Source organism: Oryctolagus cuniculus, chromosome 7 (genome assembly GCF_051225735.1).
Source record: "Oryctolagus cuniculus isolate XC-2025 breed Fujian yellow rabbit chromosome 7, ASM5122573v1, whole genome shotgun sequence".
Lineage (NCBI taxonomy): Eukaryota > Metazoa > Chordata > Mammalia > Lagomorpha > Leporidae > Oryctolagus > Oryctolagus cuniculus.
Genome location: NC_142873.1, coordinates 48,346,599 through 48,372,099, shown reverse-complemented (window position 1 = coordinate 48,372,099; position 25,501 = coordinate 48,346,599). Strand labels below are relative to the sequence as shown.

Below are 25,501 nucleotides of genomic sequence, written 5' to 3'. Positions count from 1 at the left end.
TGCATGAGGTGGGGCAGGAGCTGGCTTTTCAATAAACAATGAAGGCGTTGCCTCCGCTGGAAGGAGACTTAAAGTATGTGAAGACAAATAATAAATCCTGGTACCAGCGTCACCTCCTTGAAAGCAGCAGAGTGATGCTGTCCAGCCCTCACAGCCAGGGCCAGCGCTGTGGTGCAGTGGGTTAGACTGCAGCCAGCAGCACCAGCATCTATATGAGCGCCCCGGCCGCTCCACTTCCTGTTCAGCTCCCTGCTAATGTGCCTGGGAAAGCAGGAACCCCTGCCGCCCATGTGGGAGACCCGGATGGAGTTCCTGGCTCCTGGCTTCACCTGGCCCAGCCCTAGTCGTTGCAGCCATTTGAAGAATGAATCAGGGGATGGAAGATCTCACTCGCTCACTCTCTTTCTCTGTAATTTTCAAATAAATAAATAAATCTTTTAAAAAAATACCACCTCCACCCCGGTTTTCTGTAGGTATATGTGTTTTGTGTGTTTCAATGTTTCTAATATGTCTACTGTTAGACAGCCCAGGGTCAGATCTATGTCATATTTTATGTGACTTTGGGATATTACTCAGGTGTAGCTCAGGTTCCTCATCTATAAAATTAGAGTAATAATATAAGGATACTTCTAAAAATTCCTGGAAAATGAAATAAAAAGATGTTTATTTTGGTGCAAAAAAAATTGAAATCATGCATACTTGTATATTGTCTGGTGCATAGTAACCGCTCAGTGAAGTCTGACTAATAATTGTGGTAAGATTGACCCGTCTCCAAGTTGGGGGCACAACACAGAATCACTATGCAAAATGATTGGGCTCCTGTCAACCCTCCCACTGCCCAATCAGCAGTTAAAGAAATACAGGGGAGGCTGAAAGATCATTCTGGTCACCTCCTCTTGCTCTGTTTCTCCCAGTTCTCAGCTGTTGTTTCTTTACATGCACACCTGATACCTAAGGCTTCTGCCTGCATTACAGCTAAGATCTAAGGTCATGTATTTTTTTTTCACTTTTGTGAGAACTTTGGGCAGATTTTTTCCTTTTTAAAATTTTATTTATTTGAAAGGCAGAGAGAGAGACAGAGAGAGAGCAAGAGAGACAATATTCTGTCTTCTGTCTTCACTCCCTAAATGACCTATAATGACTCCCATAATAAACTCCCATAATGACCTTGGCTGGGCCAGGCTGAAGCCAGAAGCCAGGAGCTCGATCTAGGTCTCCCACCTGGGTGCAGGGGCCCAAGCTCTTGAGCCATCTTCCACTGCTCTCCCAGCCTCATAAGCAGGAAGCTGGATCAGAAGTGGAACATCTGGTACTAACTGGTGCTTATATGGGAAGCCAGTGTCAAAGGTGGTGGCTTTACCTGTTGCACCACAATGCCAGACCCTGTGTAGATTTTCCTTTTTTCTTAAGTGTATGAGCCTTTTTGAAAAATATTTATTTATTTATTTATTTATTCCTTTATTTAAAAGGCAGAGTTAGCGGCCGGCGCTGTGGTACAGCAGGTTAAAGCCCTTGCCTGGGCCAGCACCTCAGCTCAATAGGCTAATCTTCCGCCTGCGGCACCGGCACACCGGGTTCTAGTCCTGGTTGCCCCTCTTCCAGGCCAGCTCTCTGCTGTGGCCAGGGAGTGCAGTGGAGGATGGCCCAAGTCCTTGGGCCCTGCACCCGCATGGGAGACCGGGAGAAGCACCTGGCTCCTGGCTTTGGATCAGCACGATGCGCCGGCCGCAGCGGCCATTGGAGGGTGAACCAACGGCAAAGGAAGACCTTTTTCTCTGTCTCTCTCTCTCTCTCTGTCCACTCTGAAGCCCTTGCCTGAAGCACCGGCATCCCATATGGGTGCCACTTCTAGTCCCGACTGCTCCACTTCCGATCCAGCTCTCTGCTATGGCCTGGGAAAGCAGTAGAAGATGGCCCAAGGCCTTGGGGCCCTGCACCCATGTGGGAGACCAGGAAGAAGCTCCTGGCTCCTGGCTTCGGATTGGCGCAGCTCCAGCCATTGTGATCAATTGGGAAGTGAATCAGCAGATGGAAGACCTCTCTCTCTCTCTCTACCTCTCTCTGTAACTCATTCAAATAAATAAAAAAAAAAATATTCAAAAATTAAAAAACAAGGTTAGAGAGAGGGAGTGATAGGGTTCACTTCCAAAACGGCCTCAAAAGCTGGAGCTAGACCAGGCCAAAGCCAGAAGCCTGGAATTCTGTGTGGGTGTCCTACATGGGTGGCAGGGGCTCAAGGACTTGGGCCATCCTCCACTGCTCTCCCAGGCACACTAGAAGGGAGCTGGATCAGAATTGGAGCAGGAGCTGGCGCTGTGGCACAGTAGGTTAATCCCAAATGGGCGCTGGTTCTAGTCCCAGCTGCTCCATTTCCAATCCTGCTCACTGGAATGCCTATGTTGCAGGCGGTGGCCTTAACACGCTGCACCACAACACCAGCCCCTAGGAGATTTTCTTGATTCTTCATTTTTCGTTAAGTTTTTCAAATAAGCTGCACTTGAGGAAGCAGTATTTTAAATGCAGCATTTTCCAGTTTATATAGTCCTTTCAAATAAATAGAAACATCCTGCCCCCAAGGAGAATTACCTGTGTTTCCCTTCCTGTTGGTAAAGTAGCTCTTTGGGATAAAGAGAATAAAAACAGATTTTTCTTACATCATTCCACTTCCATTGTATTCTCTACAAACAATATCAAGAAGGCTCTGAATGAATTCCACCCTCAAGGTGTGTGGTGTGTGATGCCACAAGTCAGTATGTCTTTTATTAAGAATATTTCTATGTAAGAGTTACAAAGCTGATCTCATTATCACTGTCCCTTTATTTGCCCCTCTAAGAATAGTATTTTAATTAAAGTTTGATATGCTTGTAATAACTCTCTCCCCCATAGCTGGGAATGCCCCAGTCAAAACCACTCAATCCCATTTACTCCACAAAAGCCAAGGATATTTGTTTTTAAATGACTGTTTGGATCCGCCCAGTAAACTTGCAGGCAGCAATTCACAGGTTGTTATCTCTGATAGCTCCCTTCCTTTTCCCTTAAGTGGAGTCACTTATAAATTATTCAGTTGAAGAATAAAGCTGCTGGCAGCGGTGTGCTATCCATGTTAGTTAGGAGGTAACCCATCATGAGTCCTCCCAGTATCTTATCTCCACAAAGACAGAAACTGTCGGGAGTTATTTTTATGATGTGTGTACGTGGTAGCGTCGCACTCACTAAGGAGACAGTGCTATTAAAATGTGTAAAGGAACCCAGAAGTTCTTACTCAGATTTCTCACTTCGGCATTGGTCTTTGGAAAACAGTCCCACACAGATCCCAGTTCAAGTGCATTGAGGTTCATCTGGCGAGAGCGACATCAGCTGGGAGAACAGGCCAGGGGAAGAGTGTGGCATATGGCAAGAGGGATGAGTGGCAGGACAAAGTGAGGCAGGTGAGGCAAGGTAGGAATGAGAGAAATGCCCGAAATTTATGTAACATCTTAAGGAGCAGACAGGCAAGCAAGGTTCTGCAGCCCACATGCATCTGCTGTGGAATCTGAAAATTACTTTGGAGGCTTTTTATTTTCTATCAGTCCCTCTGCCTGATGTTCCACAAGCTCTAACACGCACGAGGAGACACTCCTGTAGTGTTGATTAAATGAAAGTTACTGGGGAAGAAGGGAGTTGGAGCAAGTCATGAAGTTCCCCCACCCCCGCCCAAAGCAGAATCCATTTAAACTATAAATCCGAACCACTCCCATAAGCCTGGTCAGCAAGCCCTCACAGGGCTCCCATGGGCTAGCTTCCACACCAGGGCACTGGGACATTTTGCTTCTTCACAAATGAACATATCCTGGGGTGATTTTTTTCTTTTTCATTCTTCTTTCATCACTTTTTTCAAAAAAAAATTATGCATCCATTTTGCAAGTCAGAGTTACTGAAAGTGGGAGATCCATCCAGAAGGAGATCTCCACAGGAAGCCAGGAGCCAATAGCTTCATCTCTGTCTGCCACATGGGTGTCGGGGCCCAAACACTTGAGCCATTTTTAGCTGCTTTTCCCAGGCCATTAGCAGGGAGCTGGATTGGAAGTGGAGCAGCTGGGACATGAATCGGCACCCATATGGGATGCTGGCATCACAGGCAGCAGCTTTACCTGCTACGCCACAATGCCAGCCCCTTCTTTTATCATTTTTAACACAGGGGAATAAGTAATAGAGGCGGTGGGGAAAGGAAAGTCATTGGGGAATGGGATTTGTGTTGTATGGATTCTAGAAACTTGCATAAAACTTGGGCAAGTTACAGAATTGCCTTGTTCCCTCACTGTCCCAGAGGAGTATGAGTATTTATTGTGCATATGCCCCAAGGTGCCACTAGAGATTTAAATAAATGAGAGGTGAGATTTTTTTTTTTTTTTTTAAGTTCATGGCTAGGGGCCGGCGCTGTGGCGCAGCGGGTTAATGCCCTGGCCTGAAGCACCGGCATCCCATATGTGCACCAGTTTGAGTCCCAGCTGCTCCACTTCCGATCCAGTTCTCTGCTGTGGCCTGGGAAAGCAGTGGAAGATGGTCCAAGTCCTTGGGCCCCTGCACCGGTGTGGGAGACCCAGAAGAAGCTCCTGGCTCCTGGCTTCGGATCGGCGCAGCTCCGGCTATTTCGGCTAATTGGAGAGTGAACCAACAGATGGAAGACCTTTCTCTTTCTCTCTGCCTCTCCTCTCTCTGTGTAACTCTGACTTTTGAATAAATAAATAAATCTTAAAAAAAAAAAAAAAAGGTCATGGGCAAATGGACCTAGAAATGTATTTCAGTGCAAAAGGTTTTGAATTCCACGCAGTTTTCCATGATTCCCATTTCCCAGGAATGCTCTGAAGACACCCCCCCCCCTTGAAGACCATTTTTGAAAGGATGAAGTTCTGTGTGTAAAAGAGAAGAATTAATCAGTACAGGCAAGGGAGAGAGGTTGAAAGGAGTATCACTGGAATAGGCGGAAACACCCAGCTGGGAGCAGAGGAGCCCTCCCTCATTTGACAGAATGCTGCAAAAAGCCAAAATATCCTCCACCCCTCCAACCACAAATCAGCCAACACTTCCTTCTATCTTGAGACAGCTCTAGAAAAACGATTTTTTTTCCCTTTTGCCTGCTCCTCTGTTCCAGCGATTTTTATTCATTTGCGGTTATTGTGTGCCTACCATATGCCAGGCAATGTGTTCATCTGCTTATTTTACAATTAGCCCTGGAGGACTAATATTTTATCTTGAGAATACTTACACAGGTCACCTCAGCTATTCCCCTAAGGGAATACAACAAGGGGTTGTTGGTGGAAACGGCAGCTCATCTCTCGCCACTTAGCATGTGGAGGAATGGACACCTAAACAAATTCAGGGACCTGACCAAAGGCCATAGAGTGATGATGACACACGGTGGCCAAACTGGAGTCTCTGGGCTCCCCTCTTCCCATCAGATACAATCAAGCAGCCAAGCTGTGTCCTGCACTCTGGGATGGATCAGCAGAGGAGCCCCCAGGCAAGGCATCCGCGGGCACTGACCTCTTTCTCCACTGGCCCCCAGAGCGATACACAGGCCAGGCTTGCTACAAGTCGACGCGGCCGGGAAAGCTATCTGGGTGGCAGGAGTTTCACCCTCACCCAGAGCTAACAAGTCAAGCCATTGGGGTGATGGCTCTGGGCTTCGGCGACAGAGTTCTACTCCAGCCTGCACTTGCAAATCTCTCGACCGACCTGTGCCTCTCACTTTCTCCCTGTGCCGTGGGGAGCACAATACCCACTTAGGGTTCCCCCTCGAGGCTCACCTAAGGCCTCCGAGGCTTGAAAACTGCAAGAAATGCGTCTGCCTGGGAACTTCGCTGCCCCCTAACCCCCGCACGCCGACCCCAGCCGACCCCCGCCGAGGCAGGAAACTTTTCCCCCACGTTTGACCTGCCCAGTCACTCTCCGCCACCCAGGCGGCGTGAAATCCCGACGCCGGCCGGGGGCTTGCGCCCTCGCCCAGCTCTGGGGCGCGAGGGGACCTCCCTCGGGGTTATCTCCGGCTCCGCGGCGCGGCGCGGCGCGGCGCATCTCCCCGGCAGGTCGCGCGGGCCCGCGCCGCCAGCTCCCCGCGCGCTCCGGCAGCCGCGCTCCGGCGGGGCTCGGGTCTGCCTCAGCCTCGCCGAGTCGGAAACAAAGGCGGGGGGCGGGGGAGCGCACTCGCTGCGGCTCCGCGATTCGCCCTTTATTCTGAACTCGCAACGTCAGCGGCCCGCGGATGGAGCTGCGGGGCGCGGGCTGGGCCGCCCACAGCGCGCCGGGCCGGGGGAGCGGCCGCGCCGGGCCGGGCGAGCGGGTGGCGGGGGCGCGCTCGGGGGCCCGGGCCGCGTGGGCGCCGGGATGGAGGGCGCCGAGGGGCGGGGAGCGGGCGTGCGTGTGTGTGCGAGTGCGAGGGAGGCCGGCCTTTAGTGTAACCGGAGCTACAAAGAAGGGGAGAGTCCGGGAGCGGGAGGGAGGGAGCCAGGGAGGAGCGGCGGCGGCGGCGGCGGCGGCGGGGTATCGCCGACACCCGCCTGCTGGGAAGCAGCCCCTCGAGGCGGCCTCGGCCCCCCGACGCGGGCCGCCCCTCGGCCCCGCGCCCCGCGCCCGCGCCCGCCCGGAATGATGAAGAAGAACAATTCCGCCAAGAGGGTGAGTGCGGCGCCGCCGGCCCTCAGACCGTCGCTCACTTCGTGCACCCGCGACCCCGGCCCCGTCGGGGCTGCCCGTGACCGCGGCGGCCTGCGCGGGACCCCCCAGCCCCGGCCGCGCCCCAGCCCCGATCCTGAGCTGCGGGCTCCAGCCGGCCTGGCAGCGCCGGGCTCCGCGACCAGGCACCGGGGGGCTTTTGTTTGTTTACTCGCGTCGGGGGGCTTTCAACTTGGCTTAGTTTCTGGCCGACCCGCACCCCCGCCTCCCCGGGGCGGCCGGCCCGGTTTGCTTCGCGCCGTGCAGCGGCGAGGACACAGAGAGAAAGAACACGAGAGAGATGCCGTTAGTGCCGGCGCGGCGGGGGAGGGGAGGGGGCCGGGGCGCGCCGGAGCCCCCCGGCGGCGCGGCCCAGCCCCTTCCCCGCGCGGTTCGCCGGTGCCTGGGGGAGGGGGAGGGCCACGGCGGGCGAGAGCGGCGCCGAGTGGGGCGCCGACCTTGGCTTCCCCGCCTCCAGCCTTCGGCGGCGACAGGGGCACCGAGCAGTGGTGCGCCCCGGGCTGAGGAGAAGGAAACAGCTGTAACCGCCTCACCGTCTGCTTCTCCTCTCGCCCCCGGGGCCAGGGGCCGCAGGATGGAAACCATCCGTCTGCAGCGCCGGAGAAGGTCGGCTGGGTCCGGAAATTCTGCGGGAAAGGGATTTTCAGGGAGATTTGGAAGAACCGCTACGTGGTGTTGAAGGGGGACCAGCTCTACATCTCTGAGAAGGAGGTAGGTGCTGTGGGCGCACCGGGCCCCTGTTTCCTCCCCTTGCGGCCACTTCGTCTCGCCAACTCCGCTCGTCCCCTGACCTCGCCCCGCAAAAGCAAGTTCAGTGCTCTCTGTCTTGTCTGCAGAGAAAGGTCATCCGTTAGCGAGAAGACCCGAGTGACAATTAGAAGTTGAGTTTGCGTCTTCGTGTTGCTTCTTTGCAAATACCTTCCTGGCCGCAGTGCCAGCCTGCCCACCTGGCCCAGGAGTGCTCAGTGGCCCCTGCTGCCTCCTACCCTGGCCTGACCTCTTGAACACAGGATTGGTTTTTGTTTTTTGGGTTTTGTTTGTTTGTTTGTTTGTTTGTTTCTCTGCTACTGCTGCTGAAACCTCTGTCCAGCTTACCGTCTGCTACTCCTGGTCTCCCCTGTCCTGTCTTGTAGCCCAGCCGTACAGGTCCTATTAGGAGCACAACCACCTTGCAGCATTAGAAGCCACACCTATGAGCGGTCTTCAGAAAGTTCGTGGAAGACACATATTACAAAAAACAAAACAAAACAAAAAAAACCTGCGTGAAGTTCAGAAATGTTTATCCTTGAATTCTTTTTTCCACAAACTTTTTGAAGTCATTTTGAACAACCCAGGGTTGTTGAACTCAGAATTTTTGTTTTTGTTTTTGTTTTTTAAGAAATTTATTTATCTGAAAGGCAGAGTTAGAGGCAGAGAGAAAGAGAAGTCTTCCATCCGCTGGTTCACTCGCCAAATGTCCGCAGTGGCCAGAGCTGGGCTGATCCAAAGCCAGGAGCCAGGAGCCTCTTCTGAGTTTCCTACGTAGGTACAGGGCCCAAGGACTTGGCCTACCCTCTGCTGCTTTCCCAGCCATAGCAGAGAGCTGGATCAGAAGAGGAGCTGCTGGGACTGGAACCGGTGCCCATATGGGATGCCGGCACTGCAGGCGGCAGCTTCACCCACTGTGCCACAGCACTGGACCCAGGAGAGTGTTTCTGAGTGGCAGATATTATTGTCCACTCCTTTAGTTTCAAAGAAAAGAAAAAAACAGGGGACCACATGGTTCTTCTTCCTGCCTCCCATCCCCCAGTTTGTATCAGGAGGGAGAAAAAATTGAATCATGAACCCCATATGTCTCTGGATAGCTTTGGCTCTTAGTTAAGCATGAAAACCACACTCTACATTGGGTTAGAACCTGAACCAAGATCCCTGAACTTCGATTTCTTCCTTTTTTGTCCCTAAGTCTTGGGATAGATAACGTGGGGTAACACTGAGAAATTGGAATTTTCCCTCTATGGGCTAGCAGTCATTCCAGCCCCTGCTTCTGTGACTGTCAGTGGAACCTGCGTGGCTGTCCCGTGGCCCCTCCTGCCCTCATGCTGTGTTCCCCTGCCCAGGGTAATGCGGAAGTCCTCCCTGAGTTCTAACCTCTTCTGCTTTCTGTAGTAGCGATTCTTATTCAGTAGGTTATATTTAGGTAAATAAATCCTTTTATGGTATTGAACCAGACACACACGCGGTCCAAGAGAAAGTACTCATCTGAGAACAGCATCTAAGCAACTAGGGAAGAAGTGAGCGCTGCCGGGGCACAGGGGTCCCTCCGGAGGGTAGGTGAGGCTCGCTGTGTACACCAGGCTAGGAACGCGGTGATGGAGAGTCCTAGGAGTGAGGTGCAAGGCCACTGTCACAGGAGGATTCATTGTTATATTTTATTCTCCTGTATCGAATCACAAATCTTACACAAAGTATTTGCCACAGTCTTCTAGCTTGCCAGTTTAAAAACAAAACAAAACAAAAGGCAAGTGTCAGAGTGTATCTCCTGTCTTCCCCGAACTTCATAATGGCAGGAAACTCGAGTGAGCAATCAAGGAGAACTTCCTACACGTCAAAGGGGAAACATGAGAACAGTGAAAGGACAGAAGCAGCAAGACTGTTTTTTTTTTCTTGTTTATATTTCCCAGAGAGCAGAGTCTGGGAGTAAAAGAGCATGGTTGGTCCTTGTTTGTGGAAAAAGGGGTCCAGAGACAGGGGAGAAGATGGAATGGCCTCAGTGTCGAGCGAGCGTCTGATGTCCTATGAGTCAGGAGCATCTGACTGTCCCTGGGGCCGGCTGCCCCCTGCTGGGACTGGTCTAGGAAAAGAGGGAACAGGAGTGCAGATGTGACTGTGCAGCAGTGCTCCTGGGTTTAAAGGTGACAGTGACCAAGGAGTCTAGGCTTTAGTCTGCCCACTTTCCAAAGCTCCATAGGCGATGGATTCAAGATCTAAAGAAGAGGCTGGTGCTGTGGCTCAACAGGCTAATCCTCCGCCTTGCAGTGCCGGCACACCGGGTTCTAGTCCCGGTCGGGGCCAGATTGTGTCCCGGTTGCCCCTCTTCCAGGCCAGCTCTCTGCTGTGGCCTGGGAGTGCAGTGGAGGATGGCCCAAGTCCTTGGGCCCTGCACCCACATGGGAGACCAGGAGAAGCACCTGGCTCCTGGCTTCGGATCCGCGTGGTGTGCTGGCCACAGCACGCCGGCTGCAACAGCCATTAGGGTGTGAACCAATGGAAAAGGAAGACCTTTCTCTCTGTCTCTCTCTCACTGTCCACTCTGCCTGTCAAAAAAAATTAAATTAAATTAAAAAAAAGAATATAAAAAAGATTTAAAGAAGAAACGAGTATAGCATAATGTTTGGAACTTTTGTGTTAATGCAAGACCATTTCTAACCCACCTGGAATTTGCACCAGTCTCTGTTGCTACTTCCCCAAGTAGAGGTGAGGTCTCCCATAACTGTTTCCACTGTAGAATTTCTTCTATGCTTGTTATGAATCATCTTTGTTCTCAGTCCAAGAGCACTTTTCTGAGAGAGGCCAGGGTACCTTTGTGATCAGGGTTGATGCCCAGGAACAGAGCTGAACCTCAGGGAGACCTCATGGCAGAGAAAACTGGATTCAGGGAAACTCTAGCAAATGAGAAGCATTCCCTTTTGTGCACCAAGGACAAAGAGTCGGGAAAGGAAGGGTTACTTTGGAAGATAGGTAATTATAAATGAGACTTTGGGGGTTAGATAAGGGACAGGGGACAGAATACAGTGGAGAACAAGGCTCCCGGGATTGTCCGTCTTCCCTGGGCATTGGAATGTGCTTGATGTGCCTCTTGTCTCACTCCGTCTCCTACCACCCTGCCGAGGCTAACCTCTCTGTCTGCTGCTCCCCAGAGCTGCTTATCAGCCTGTGTCCAAGCCAGAATACTCCCTTCCCTTCCCTTCCCTTTCCCTATGAAAACAGAGCAAGTTACTCTCTTCCCCTGGCTAGACCCACACCCAGCACTTTCCTCTCCAAGTTTTCTGGCCTCTGCTGATAGTCTCAGCTCTGGGGAAGGAGGTGGAAAGAAAGGCTGATGCATCATCCTGCATCCTGGACCCATATTTCTGGGAATTGTTCTTGGATGTCCCTTGCCAGCACCTTGTCCTCCTTCTACCCATAATCCTTCAAGGCCTCTGGTCTTTTCTTGGCCTAAAGCTAGGGAGCCCCAAAAAGGGGAGAGCCTGGAGGAGCCAAGCCTTATTGAAACAGAGGTAGATGTGTGAGTAGTCATTCACTTGAACGGGGTTACGTGATCATCTGTCATCAGCACATAGGCTTAGCAGCAGTTCAAAAGGTTGGGCAGATACAAGGCTATAAATGGGCTGCTGGGTGGAAGGAAGAAATACTTCTCCATTTCAGAGTTGATAAGAACCAGTGGAATAGATGAGGTCACCTCCATACACATGGTTCTTGTGTGTGTGTGTGTGTGTGTGTGTGTGTGTATTTGAGGGGCCGGCGCCATCGCTCACTTGGTTAATCTTCCACCTGCAGTGCTGGCATCCCATATGGGCACTGATTCTAGTCCCGGTTGCTCCTCTTCCAGTCCAGCTCTCTGCTGTGGCCTGGGAAAGCAGTGGAGAATGGCCCAAGTGCTTGGGCCTCTGCACCCATGTGGGAGACCAGGGTGAAGCACCTGGCTCCTGGCTTCGGATCAGCACAGTGCCAGCCATAGCAGCCATTTGGGGAGTGAACCAATGGAAGGAAGACCTTTCTCTCTGTCTCTCTCTCTCACTGTCTATAACTCTACCTGTCAAAAAAATTTTTATTTGAGGGGCCAGCACTGTAGCATAGAAAGTTAAGCCTCACCTGCAGTGTTGGTATCCTTTATCGGCACCGATTTGAGTCCTGACTGCTCTACTTTTGATCCAGCTTCCCTGCTAATGCACCTGGGAAAGCAACAGAAAATGGCCCAAGTATTTGAGCCCCTGCACCCATGTGGGAGAACTGAAAGAGGTTCCCAGCCCTGGGCCATTGCGGCCATTTAGGGAGTGAACCAGTAAATGGAAGATCTCTCTCTACTCTCTATATCTTTGCCTTTCAAACAATTTTTTTTTTTTTTTTTTTTTTGGACAGGCAGAGTTAAAGAGAGAGACAGAGGGAAAGGTCTTCCTTTTCCGTTGGCTCACCCCCAAGTGGCCACTACGGCCGGCGCGTTGCCAAAGCCAGGAGCCAGGTGCTTCCTGCTGCTCTCCCATGTGGGTGCAGGGCCCAAGCACCTGGGCCATCCTCCACTGCACTCCCAGGCCACAGCAGAGAGCTGGACTGGAAGAGAAGCAACTGGGACAGAATCCGGCGCCCCAACCGGGTCTAGAACCCGGGGTGCCGGCGCCACAGGCGGAGGATTAGCCTAGTGAGCTGCAGTGCCAGCCTCAAACAAATATTTTTTAAAAATACATTTATTTGAAAGGCAGAGTTGCAGAGAAAGAAGAATTGAGAGACAAAGAGAGAGAGCTTCTATCTGCTGGTTCACTCCCCAAATGGTCACAATGGCTGGAGCTGGGCCAGTCCAAAGCTAGGAACCAGGAGCTTCTTGGGGTCTCCCACGTGGGTTCAGGGGCCCAAGCACTTGGGCCATCTTCGCCACATTACCAGGCCACAGCAGGGAGGAGGATCAGAAGGGAAGCACCCAGGAGTCAAACTGGCACCACATGTGATGCTGGTGTCTCAGGTGGTGGCTTTACCCACTACGCCTCAGCGCCAGCCCCCACGCGTACGATTCTTACTTGAGAGCTTGGAAAGTGAAGGCTGTTTTATGAAATGATTCCATTCAAGGAGGATAAATGTCTTCTCAGACATGAGGCTGCTTTTACATGTTCATTTCACTTTAACAAGACAAGTGCTGGTAGCTTTCATATCTCCTCCCAGGAGAACGGGAAGATCTCATTGCTGGGGTATTCTCAACCCCAGGCTCAAGTAGAAAAGGGAACAGGCCGCTCTGTCTGGCCTAGTAACTAAGTCTGCTCTCTGTAACTTAAGTCCTTGCAAGCAAAACAAACCCATAAACCATTGCTTCAGAGACCAGAGCTACAAGGAATCCCACCTTAGGGGAAAGGAGAAAAAAATTCTGAGAGGCTTAAAATAGACCTTTGAAGAAATGTTAATGGAATTTGTTTCATGACACTCAGAAAAAACTGATTGGTGTTGGAGGATGTAGATAGAATTGTGGGCTCAGATTAGACGTACCGCAAGTGTAAGCGCCAACTGTTAGGTGAAGTGGCCTGCGTGCCAGATAGGCCCTGTGGCAGGAAGGGCTGAGTTTAGGTACTTGGAGGAGCTTCTTGGAAATACAGGGACTTGACCACTCAAACTGGAACAAGACTGCAGCCTGAAATGTAGCCTTCCAGAGGGAGTCTGGGTGCATCGTTGGCTGGAGAGAGGTGATTGAGGCAAATGGCTTTTCATGGATTGGGGAGTTAGGCCGAATCGTCAGTTCCTGGACTGAGTGAGGAGGAGGTGGGAGCCACGGTTGTATTTTGCAGCTTGACCACAGAAACCCAGGACCAGATACCAGGGGCTGCTATTCCTGTGGCGATGGCACTCCTGAAGCAAGGTGGAGGAGTCTCTGTATAATAGTGTATATTAAAGGAGGGAGCTGGCAAGAGTAAGAAAGCCCATGGTGTGGAGTGGGTACTGACCTCGTGGTTAAAGACGCCGTTTGGGGACACCCACACGCCATATCAGAGCACCTGAGTTGCAGGCCTGGCTCTGCTTTCAAGTCCAACTTCCTGCTAATGCACCTGCTAGGAGGCAACAGGTGCTGGCTCAAGGACAGTGGATCCCTGTCACCCTCCATGGGAGACATATATAAAGTTCCAGGGGCTCCTAGCTCTATCCTGACCCAGCCCTGACTGTTGTGGCCATTTGGGGAGTGAGCCAGAGATAGAAGGTCTCTCATTTTCTCTCATTCCCTCTCCTACCCCCACTCCTTCCCTCTGCCTTTCAAATAAAAGGAAAATAAATTTATTTTTTTACAAGAAAGCATAAACATCTGAGTGGGAAGGCCAGACACGAGGCCTGACGTTCCCTGAACGAGGCCTGCTTTTATCTCCTGCCTCTGGACCGTCAGGGACATCCAGGTCTTGTTTATCTCAACGTGATCGGATCAGCCTGTTCTTGATGTCCCTTTAAGGACATGAGCCTTAAGGACACAGAAGCAGTGTTGTTCTGGAAGAGCCTAGGGATTCTGGTTGAAGAGGGGCCTGCCAGGGCTCTGGATATGGTAGCTTGGGGAAGGGGAAGTGGGGTAGGAGGTTTAGACAGAATCCACCCAGGAATCAGGACGTGGAGGCTGCCCCCGCCCTGTCCCCTATGGAGGAGGACAGTTTTCCTAGCCCCGCAGCCGGCCCTTTCCTGGGCTGTCATCCCCTCCTGTCCTCAGCATTCTCTGGTTCCCAAGACTCATCTAACGTAGCCGCGGGCTGGAGGGGCCAACTAATTTTATCCTCCTCATCTCACTCCCTACCTTCCCCTAGGTAAAAGATGAGAAAAACATTCAAGAGGTGTTTGACCTGAGTGACTATGAGAAGTGTGAAGAGCTCCGGAAATCCAAGAGCAGGAGCAAGAAAAACCATAGCAAGTTTACTCTCGCCCACTCCAAACAGCCTGGTAACACGGTCAGTTCCTCCTGCCACCTCGGATGCCGGAACACTGCGGGGGCCGGGGCAGGCGGCAGGGAGCAAGGGGAGACCCTCCGGTAGCTGCTCTCGGCCGTGACCTCGGCCCAGGAGCTCTGACTCGCTCTGCTTCTGGCTTGTACCGTTGAACCTGCGACTGTTGTGGCCATTTCCTTCCCTCCAGGCAGGCCATCCTTTAACCTGTTCCGTCACGAAGATTCATTCATTCATCTCTCTCCCTTCCCCCTTCCCTCTCTTCCTCTCTCTCCCTCTCTCTCACATCTCTGGAGAAACTCATTGGCCCCTGTAGATGAAGTTTTCCATTGGATTCCTGCTGTCTAAGAGAACGGGGGGGGAGGGGGGGGGGGGGCATTGCTGTCACGTTGATTCCTTCAGACCTTTAGAGATTTACTGTCCTTGACTGAACCCCCTCTGGTTATCTGCAGTGCCAGCACCCTTCCTAGTTCTTCCTCGCTCATTGTGAAAACAGCCTCCAAGCTGTGGCATTTTACAGCCATGGAGGCTGGGTTTCCTTGAGTGTGGATGCCCTGGGAGCAGAATCGTTGCTCCTCCCAGGAGCTGGATTTAAGAGAATAACCTGATCATCTCCTGCTTCTTCACTGTCAACACGAGACACCAACTCCGGAACTCCAGCCACAACAAGAATCTGTTCCCCACAGGCACCCAACCTGATCTTCCTGGCCGTGAGTCCAGAAGAGAAGGAATCGTGGATCAATGCCCTCAACTCCGCTATCACCCGGGCTAAGAACCGCATCCTGGATGAGGTCAGGGAGCTCCCTGTGGGCAGAGAGACTCGGGGCAGCCGGGACGTCCCGGAGGGGAGGCGTGCTGTGTGGGCCCCAGGCACCTGCTCCTTACCAGTTCTCCTTTCTGAAGCCCTGGATTTCCTTCCAGCCTCTGACTCCTCCACTCCTGTCCCCCTGCTTCAGGGGGCATGAGGCAGCCTTGGGTCAGCTTAAGGAGCCTCTTCCTGTCCAGTAAATCCCTTTGCCTGTGGATTTGCTCAGAAGCAGTTAACGGGGTGGGTTCGCTTCTCAGTCGGGGTGTGTCTGGGCCTCAGGGGCTGCCTGGGGGTGCTGAGCACCTGTCACTCACAGCGCCTCTCTTCAGGTCACCGTGGAGGAGGACAGCTATCTCGCCCACCCCACTCGAGACAGGGCGAAAATCCAGCACTCTCGCCGCCCCCCAACACGGGGGCACCTAATGGCTGTGGTACGTAAGACTAAGAAACCTAAACATTTTCAGAGGGGCCAGTTCTGTGTCCGTTCACCCCAGAGAGAGCCGTGAGCACCAGAGGCGTCTGTGAGAGTCTTCTTGACACCAGCGTCGCAAGCTGGAGACGTCTTCCACTCCTGCCTGACTCTTCTAAATCAAAATGGTTTATTAAAGCACCTACTATGATGCAAAAGTCCCCGCTCTCAGTCATTTTGTCATCTTTTGGGGAAAAAAAGATAAACTCCCAGAAAAGTGCAAAATGGAAGAGTTAAATTCCATAGAAGACAGTGGAAGCTGCCACGTGGTAGGCAGCTGTGCTGAAGGACAGCAGCACTACCACAGGCACTCCGAGGAGGAAGGGCCGCGGGAAGCCCCGCGACCCATGGAGTGCTGATTTCTCTCATTCAGGGGAGCTCCACGTCTCCGGGGAGAGAGGCAGTCAGACCCAGCAGAGAGAGCAGAGGCCTCAGAGTCAGGGCCTGGGCGGGCACGTTGGCAGGTCGCTGTGCCTGAAGCTGCGCGTCTGCACACCCAGACGGGGCCATGATCATGCCGGCCCCGAAGGTTTGCTCACGAAGTGTTAAAACAACAGGTTTACGTAACAGCATTTGCGGTATTACATACACTTAGCACCATGTTTTGGTTAGACTGTTACAGTAATAAAGAGTCCAAGTTTTACTGTAAGACAAGAAGTTCTGAGTTCCCAAGAGCAGAGGCGGCTCAGAGGACGCCGATGGAAGGGGAAGGCAGTGCATCAGCAGCCTGTGCCAGACGCCTCTCAGAAAACCTGTAGAAATCACTGTTCAGTCCAAGGAGTCATAGGAAATAAAGTCGAAGGACTCGAGTGAGGGCTTCTCCTGTCGGGGAGGCCGTGACCTTCGAGGCAGCCGCTCCCGGGGTGGGTTCCTGGCCGGTGACCGTGTAAACTTCTCTTCCTCCCCAGGCCTCGACCTCTACCTCGGATGGCATGCTGACCTTGGACCTGATCCAGGAGGAAGACCCTTCCCCTGAGGAGTCAACCTCTTGTGCCGAGAGCTTTCGGGTTGACCTGGACAAGTCTGTGGCGCAGCTGGCCGGCAGTCGGAGGAGAGCAGACTCGGACCGGGCAGGCAGCCTCCCCCGACCTTGGGAGAAGCGAGACAAGGGGGCCACCTACACCCCCCAGGCACCCAAGAAGTTGACCCCCACAGAGAAGGGCCGCTGTGCCTCCTTGGAGGAGATCCTGTCTCAGCGGGACGCTGCCCCAACCCGTGCCCTCCCGCTGCGGGCTTCGGGACCCTCCGCCTCCGTCCCACCCCTCCCGGGGCAGCTGTCCCGGATTCAGGACCTGGTAGCAAGGAAACTGGAGAAGACTCAGGAGCTGTTGGCAGAGGTTCAGGGACTGGGAGATGGGAAGCGAAAGGCCAAGGACCCCCCTCGGTCTCCGCCTGATTCTGAGTCAGAGCAGCTGCTGCTGGAGACGGAGCGGCTGCTGGGAGAGGCGTCATCGAACTGGAGCCAGGCCAAGAGGGTGCTGCAGGAAGTCAGGGAGCTGAGGGACCTGTACAGACAGATGGACCTGCAGCCCCCCGACGCCCACCTCAGACAGACTGCCCAGCACAGCCAGTACCGCAAGAGCCTGATGTGAAGACGGGAGACGGATCTAGAACTCTGGCAGGCGGACAGACAGACTCTTATCGCCACGTGTTTCAGGATAAAGCTTTTTTATTTACCTCAATCAAAAAAAGAGAAAAACACAATCAAACTCAACTGCTCTTGCTGATGCCTGACCCCGCCCCCGCCCCCCCAGCCCGCTTTCCTCACCACCCTCTCAGACTAGAGGAGAAGCTCCCCGCCCCCCCCACCCCACCCTGGGAGCGGTGTTCGGGAAAGGCGCTATCGCCTGCAGACAGAAGGGGTCACAGAGCCAGGCCTGGGCTGGGGGCGGGGGTCATCCTGGCGCCCCCAGGGACACACACAGCTTCTCAGGTCAGAGGGGGGGTGGTCGGAGGTTCTCTTCCATGTCCCATTCCAGGATTGCAACCTGAGGGTGAAATTTCAGCTGCCTAACTCCAGGTCTAGGGACGTGGAGGCTGGTGCCACCCGTCCATGCACACAGAAGTGACATTTACCCCAGCCCTGGGGAAGATACGTGAATGAAAAATCTCCCTGCCCAGACGCTGGCTTCTCATAGCTGTCTAATCGCCGTTGAGCTGCCTGGGTTTTCTTACTGGAGGTGTTTCTGTACTTCTCCCACGCCCTTCCCAACATTGATTGAAAGATAACAACCTTGGGGGGGGGGGGGGCGGGTGGCAGTTTGGTCATGTGCCCAGGCAGGCTAGCTCAGAGGAACTAAGAACAGCTGACCCCACAGAACTGAACTAAGTGAAACATGCGAGGAGGGTTGGATGAAGGGGGAAGCCGAGGGGTCCAGGTTCCCCTTTCAGCCAAGCCAGGTTTCCGGTCGCCTCGCCCTGTCCTTGCTCAGACCTCGCCAGCATCAGTCCAGTTTGGAAAAGCAGCTCCCTCTGTGCACCGCCACCCTCCCTGACCACCTTAGAGCTGCCGGCCTGCCTTGCCTCCGTGCCCATGGCAGGGCCCCTCCAAGGCATCTTGTTTGCTGCCTCTCACGTTTCTCAAGGTCAGGTTTTCTAACCGTAGTAAGGTTCAGAAAAGCGATTTTTGGAAAGGGGATCAGAGCCTCATGAACCACACGAATGAGGAGCTTTACAAATCCCGATGTTCCCTGCAAGCTCCTTGGCCCTCTCCCTTAGATCTCCCAAAAACCAACACGTCAGCTTCCCCTTGGGGTGGGGCAAATCGTAAGTGTGTCCCAGCAACACAACGTGAGGTTGCCCTAACGTTGGGAAGCCAGGGAGCGGGGAGGGGAGAATCTTCTGGGAGGAACAACTGCACTTGCCGTCCTGCCCTGACACTACTGCTGCAACTCCAGGAAACAAGATAGGCGAATGCGAGTTAAAGGATCTCCAGGGAAGAGGGAGTCACTCCCTGTCATGAGGATTTTTCCCTAGACCCAGCTTGTAGTCATCTGCAATATTTCTTCCCCGAGGAGAGCAAGTATTGGACTTGAGTGACGGAAAGTATGTCAGTGCCACGGTAATGTCCATGCCGTAGCGGCACGGGGGAGAGGAGCCCAGGTCTCCAGGTCTCCCCGCCTCCAAAGAGGCTTCATTCTGCAAACGGTGGTAAACATGGTCAGCAGAGCCCACTGTCACAGCCATTGAAATTCTGAGTTAAAATTATACTTTCCAGGTTTCCATCGTGGTGTCAACTGTTTTACCAGCATTTTCCCTTCTTTTTTCTTCGTTGCTCCTACATAATGAGTAAAAAAGACAAAAGCAAGAATAACATTATCCGAACATGCCAGTCATCTGGGGCTCCCAGGGGAGCCAGAAAAGGGAGGATGCCCGGGAGAGGAGACTGGCAGGCCGTGGGGAGCAGAAAGAGACCGGGGACCTGGGGGGACAGGACGGGGCCTCCGCACCAGCTTCTAGCTCTTCAGCAACCACTAGGACATCCAGGCCACAGGGAGGTGAAATGAAGCCATATTTGAAACCAGACAGCTCTGGATTCAAATTCTGACTCTGCCGCTTACTAGTTAGGAGGCGCTGGGCAAAACACGCTTTTCTGAGCATCAGTTTTCTCACCTGCGAACTGCAGAGCTGGGTGGGTGAAGACAAGCTATGGACAATGGCTGCCAGTGAACACGTGCTGGCTGCGGCGGCCACACTGTTCAACGCACTGGGCGGTGGGGCTCTGACTCAAGCATGCTTTGAGCAAGGGTGTGGGAGAGGGGGCTAATCGCTACCACTTCCCGTCCGTGCACTTAACCCAGGCCCCAGGCTGAGCCCATCCCTCTCCTCAAAGCCAGGCAAGAGATGTAGAGGCCAGAGGAGCGTGATCCTTGCTCTGTATGAATTTTAGAACATCACACAAAGCCAGAAAAAAAAAGTACACACGTGGTGCACTACTGATGTGATTTCTGTTCACGAAGAGTGTGTGCGCTGAGCCAGGCCCGTGACAGGAGGGAGGGGCACCAGGACGCGTTCCCCCTGCTGGCACCAGCAGTGTTCCCCTTCCTTCCTCCTGCTCACCGTGTGCTGTGGATGGAGAGGCAGGAAAAAGCTCAGTGACTCGGGGACAACTGTGTCGCCCACAGCTGCGGGACACACATTTCAGGATGTGTTTGTCCTTCCTGCTTTCTCTCTCCCCACAACTTGGCTGTATTCTCCTCTGAAAAGGGACACTCCTTGGGGAGGCTGAGGATGGGAAGAGGAAATGCAGGATGCAGAGTTGAAGCAGGGTGAAGGGCAGAGACAGGTGAAGACCCAGACGCTCCAGTCCTACGCCAGCGACAGGTCCCTGGAGTTCTATTCTCCCTCCACCAGGCTGCTGGGGAGGGCTTGCCGGAGCTCAGGGAGGTGCCGGCCTGGGCTCCTCCATCAGAAAGAATGCTGAGCTATTGGCCTGGAAAGCTGATGAGTTCATTTGCATGCTAGCTCCACAGCATAGCTGCAGGTTGTCTGAGATGAACAGAAAAGGGGAAAGGGAAAAACAGCCCAAGTTCCTTGAACTGCTGCTCCAGCCCTCACAAACCACACATGCCAAGCTCTGAGCACGGACCCCAGAGGGAAAGCTCTCCCTCCTTCCCCACCCATTCTCCCACCACTCCGCCAACCCTAGAGTTACCTCCTCCTCCCCAGAAATCAGTCCCAACAGACCTCGCCCCCAGCTAAACCTCACAGGCAGGCAGCCCCAGCCTCACTCTGCAGGCCAGCCCAGCGCCCACCGCCCCTCCCCTCCCCCTCCCCCTCCCTTCCCTAGGCTTGGTCCATTTCTTTTTCTGCTTCCTTCCTACCTCCCAGTCTCCCAACAACAGCAGCCAATCCGCAGCCTGCTCTAGAGCCACACCATATATGGAGAGGTTGGAAGGAAACCCGAGTAAACGCAAACACACACACACACACACACACACACACACAGAGCTGAGTTTGAGCGCCTCTCTGCACGTGACCCTGTGCTTATTTGTCTGTCTGTATGAAGCGCGTCCCACCGTTGCCTGTCCTTGGCTCACCCCGCAGAATGAGGAACCTGTTTGCTCTTCCCCACCTTCCCTCAAGCCCCTGGAGACCATCACTCCAAGCCGTTGCCTCTGACCTAGATTCCCTGCACTAATTACAAGCCTAACGAGATCTAACAAACACCCAACTTAGCACAGCTGAGACCCTCGAGGTCAATTAGTGCAGCCCAGCTCCCCGCAGGAAATGAGAGACGGAGCCAGAAAGTCTTGGAGGTGCCTCACCCCAACCCCACTGCAACCCTGGGGTGGGAAGCGCGATGGGAGAGTGGGGAAATCAGCAGCACCCGTGTAAAAATAGGATCTTGGAGAGTTCGCAGGAGTGGAGAGAAGTGCATTAGGGCTGGGGAGGAGTGAAGACTGCAGATTCACAACTCCTCCTAAATCCAGATCACAGAGCTTGGTGCAACTTGGGAAACAATGGGCGGGAGGCAGTTTTTCCTTAAGGCTTACGATGGGGAATGGGGATGGAGGAGCAGCTCAGAGCCAGACAGGCAGCGCCGGCTCGGCTCACTGATCTGTACCGCGGTCTCAGCCCCCAGTCCTTCCTCTTCTTTGCTTCCTGCCTTGACAGAGTTAGGGCTTCCTCCCTGGTCTTTGCTGCGGCTTTGAGACAGGCCAGAAATCATGGGCTCAGCCTCATTTTTGGTTTCCTTCTTCCAGATAGTAAGACCATGCAGCACTCTGTTTCCTCCCAGCATTCCTTTCTTCAGGTGACAAACAGGGAACAGAAAAGTTTCCTGTCCTACATCCTGGGCAAGCAGGATCCTAACCTCCAGCCCTAATGTTTGGGGCTCTGAGGTGGAGGGGAGAGATAGGACTAGCAGGATGCACCATAGGCCAGTGGGGAAGGGGACTTGTGGCCACCCCCAAAACAGCATGTTTGCCTCCCCAGCCTCCCCCAGCTCTGGCTGCAGAGCTGCACCCTGCCAGCTCCATGCCTCATGCACAGCCCAGACTTAGGCACCAACCAGAAACCCAGAGGGCAGGATGATTCACACCAGCACCACATCGCGTGCTGGTGACTCCCTGGTTCATTGCTGCAGCCTAAATCCCTCCCTCTGAGATGGAGACACTGACAGCCAAGTGCCCACTGGCCATTACTATCTGAGTGTCTAACAGTCATCTTTAACTTACTGTAAGTGGATAGATCACTAAATAATGGTCCTCAGTGACTCAGCCTTCCTGCATGCGCCTTTGCAATGTGACTGTATTATCCTCGCCATTCCAGCGACCCTGCGTTCCTCCAATTGCTGCTCGAATCTGAGTTTGCCTTTTGATTTGCTTTGCCCATTAGAAACCCCCACTGTGTGTATTCCAGAATTTCTGCCTTATGAGATCTTACAGTTTCCACTCTGTGGCCCTCTCAAAATCCAGTTACGTGTAAGAAGCCTGGGACAGGGGCCAGCAATGTGGCATACTAGGTTAAGCCTCCGCCTGCAGCACCGGCATCCCTTATGGGCGCCAGTTCGAGCCCTGGCTGCTCCACTTCTGACCCAGCTCCCTGCTAATGCATCTGGGAAAGCAGTGGAAGGTGGCCCGAGTGTTTGGGCCCCTGCAGCCCTGTGGGAAACATGGAGGAGGCTCCCAGCTCCTGGCTTCAGATTGGCCCAGCTCCAACTGTTGCAGCCATTTGGGGAGTGAACCCAGAGGAAGACCTCCCTCCCTCCCTCTCTCTCTCTGTTTCTACCTCTCTGTGTATATAACTCTGTCTCTCCAATAAATAAATAAATCTTAAAAGCAGCAGCAGCAGCAGCAGCAGGGCCGGCACTGTGGCTCACTTGGTTAATCTTCTTCCTGCGCCGCCGGCATCCCTTGTGGGCGCCAGTTCTAGTCCCGATTGCTCCTCTTCCAGTCCAGCTCTCTGCTGTGGCCTGGGAAGGCAGTGGAGGTTGGCCTAAGTGCTTGGGCCCTGCACCCACCTGGGAGACCAGGAGGAAGCACCTGGCTTTTGGCTTTGGATCAGTGCAGTTCCGGCTATAGCGGTCAGTTGTGGGGTGAAACAACAGAGGGAAGGAAGGCCTTTCTCTGTCTCTCTCTCTCTCTCTCTCACTGTCTATAACTCTACCTGTCAAATAAATTTAAGAAAAAAAAAAATCAGCAGCAGCCTGGGATAACATCCTTGATGAGAAACCATTTGATAAAAAGAGGCCCTGAGACCATATGATCCATCCCAACATCCACACCTTCAGCTAACGCGGCTGACAGCAGCACACCAGGCCAGGGCTGAGGACCAACAGCTCAGGAGCCCCCCAGGATTATGAGAAATTAACAAATTGATATTGTAAGCCACTGCACTTTCGGGTGATTTGGTGCTCAGCATTAGATAATGAAACAAAAATTGATTCTTGGAAGTAGGATGTGGCTATAATTAAAACTGAGAACACATGATGCTGACATTGGGGCCACACAGCACACAGAGCCTGGAAGGGCAGCAGGGACCCATTAGTAGAGGTTGGATAAGCAGGGAGGAAATTGCTCTCAGAGGCTGCGGAAAGGGTCACCTACGTTCTGTCGTGGTGGAATAATTCACGAAACTATCAACCTGTGCTAACTTGGAAGATAGAAAATGTACTTGGTGGAGGTGGCTAAAGAGATTTGCAGGCAGAGTGTTGGAAGTACCAATAGGCTTTTCTTAGCTGTGAATAAGGTACTGAGAAGACAGAGAAACTAAAATAGGGACTTTTCCATCTGGAAGGCAGGGTTGACGGAAAAGTGAGAGAGAGCCAGGAGCAGTCCCCCTCCAGAAAAATCGAGTCTCCGCAGTAGTGACTTAAGAGACCGACCCGAGGGAGGGTCCACCTTGGCCAGTGAAATGACCCAGAAAGAGAGCACTGAACACCAGGGCCGGGAATGGTGCTGCATCTTACAGAGAGAGAAGATAACCGCTTGTTAGCAAACAATTGAAAGTGTGAGCACGGGAGACCTCTCTGATAGCCATGATCCGCCTTTGGCAGGAGGGCAATAAAAGATAAAGGCCCAACTCAGAAATTAATAGAGATGACAGCTTCAGAAACTAACATCACCGAGGCAGGGAGCTGGAACCCTCAGCTGAGGTGCATCTGTTGGGTCAGAGCCATGGCTGAGAAAATCTGAACTGGAAAATCTGGCCCGGAACCCTGACCTATGGAAGGGGGCCATCTGGTACTGTGCATGGCGGCTGTCCCTGCACATTGTGGCTTTCCGCAAAGGCAGCCCACGCCGCGAGCCAGCATCACCTGCCGCTCAGGAAAGACAATGCAGAGGCCTCTCACCGAAAGCAGAGGTACTGTTCAGATCTGTCCCATCGTCCCCTCGCGTCTGGCCGCCGGCCTGGAGCCAGGTCACAGCATAGTTGAGGCAGGCACGTGCCGGACCTTGCCAAGGAGGAAAGGAACAAACACCCAGCCTGTCCCAGCGCGAGCCAGGGAGCTGCCCAGGACACCAGAACAGAAAAGTGAGCAAGAAAGAGTTGGTCAGTTTGGGGGCGCTCTCTTGGATACAGGATTCATGCTCCAGCAAGGACCCCAGGAGACAGCACAAGTGTGCCATTAGGGTGATCTCACAGCCTGGATAAACTGACCAAGTGCAAGTTACCACAACAGCAGTGAAGGAAGTGATTAAAAAGGGACGAGCCGGTGTCGTGGCACAGCAGGTTAAGCCACCGCCGGCAACACTGACATCCATATCAGAGCGCTGGTTTGAGTCCTGGCTGTGCTGCCGATTTAAAATATATATATTTAAAATATATATATATTCAAATATATATATATATATTTGAAAGTCAGAGTTACAGAGGGAGAGACAGAGACAGAGATCTATCCACTGGTTCACTCCCCAAATGGCTGCAACTATTGGAGCTGGGCCAGACTGAAGCCAGGAGCCAGGAGCTTCCTCCAGGTCTGTCACATGGATGCAGGGGCCAAGCACTTGGGCCATCTTCTGCTGCTTTCCCAGGTGCACTAGCAGAGAGCTGGATTGAAAGTACAGCAGCCAGGAATCGAACCAGCACCCACATTGGATGCCAGTGCCACAGGTGGCAGCTTTACCAGCTATACCTCAGTGCCAGCCCCTAGGCTGCTTCTGATCCAGCTAATGTGCTTGGGAAAGAAATAGAAAATGGCTCAAGTGCTTGGGTCCCTGCCAGCGACATGGGAGACCTGGATTTAATTCTGAGATCCTGGCTTCTGCCTGACTCAGCCCCAGCCGTTGAGGCCATTTGGGGAATGAACCAGTGGATGGAAGATACTTCTCTCTCTCTCTCTCTCTCTCTCTCTCTCTCTCTCTCTCTCTCTCTCTCTTTGCCTTTCAAATAAAATAAAAATAAACCTTAAAGAAAAAAAGCAAAGGGAAGCAGAAGTGCCAGACCTATTACTTGAGGCCTGAAGACTCACCATGGGACTGTTATTGGATGACCCAGAGGAACCATTGACCACAGCCACAGGAACGCACTGGTGAGAGAGGCACCAGCCTCTCCATGCTCAGTGCTGGCTCCTCTGCAGGCCAGGAACGTGGGCAGGCACCGCAGTACAGAGCTGGGATTATTGATAGCAATGGAAACAATTGGCTATGAGTACGCAATAGAGACCAGGTGGCAGCAACAGAAGCCACGTAGTCACGATTGCCTTTTCTAAAAAAGATTTATTTATTGGAGGTCGGCACTGTGGCATAGCGGGTGAAGCTGCCACCTGCAGTGCCAGCCTCCCATGTGGGTGCTGGTTCCAGTCTCAGTGCTCCTCTTCCAATGCAGCTCTCTGCTATGGCCTGGGAAAGCAGTAGAAGATGGCCCAAGTCCTTGGGCCCCTGCACCCGCGTGGGAGACCTGGAAGAAGCTCCTGGC

The 25,501-nt window shown here is 53.1% G+C and overlaps 1 protein-coding gene and 1 long non-coding RNA gene across 2 annotated transcripts; one reads left to right on the top strand and one right to left on the bottom strand.

Moving 5' to 3' along the window:
* The first annotated feature begins 6,301 nt into the window (after nt 1-6,301).
* PLEKHO1 (pleckstrin homology domain containing O1) lies at nt 6,302-17,354 on the top strand. The gene is made up of 6 exons (XM_002715621.6): nt 6,302-6,654; nt 7,276-7,422; nt 14,229-14,369; nt 15,050-15,154; nt 15,501-15,602; nt 16,549-17,354. The coding sequence occupies exons 1-6, from the start codon at nt 6,625-6,627 to the stop codon at nt 17,230-17,232; spliced, it is 1,209 nt and encodes a 402-aa protein (XP_002715667.1). The 5' UTR covers nt 6,302-6,624; the 3' UTR covers nt 17,233-17,354.
* On the bottom strand, nt 17,292-20,128 carry LOC149125528 (uncharacterized). The gene is made up of 2 exons (XR_016210638.1): nt 19,700-20,128; nt 17,292-18,917 (listed from the first exon to the last, which is right to left on the bottom strand). It is a non-coding gene; the product is annotated as an uncharacterized LOC149125528 (long non-coding RNA).
* Between the last annotated feature and the right edge of the window lie 5,373 nt (nt 20,129-25,501).

Coding starts and splice junctions, on each gene's coding strand:
- PLEKHO1 (XM_002715621.6), top strand. CDS start 6,625: ATGATGAAGAAGAACAATTCCGCCAAGAGG. Junction 7,423..14,228: donor TCTACATCTCTGAGAAGGAG/GTAGGTGCTGTG, acceptor ACCTTCCCCTAG/GTAAAAGATGAGAAAAACAT. Junction 15,155..15,500: donor AGAACCGCATCCTGGATGAG/GTCAGGGAGCTC, acceptor GCCTCTCTTCAG/GTCACCGTGGAGGAGGACAG.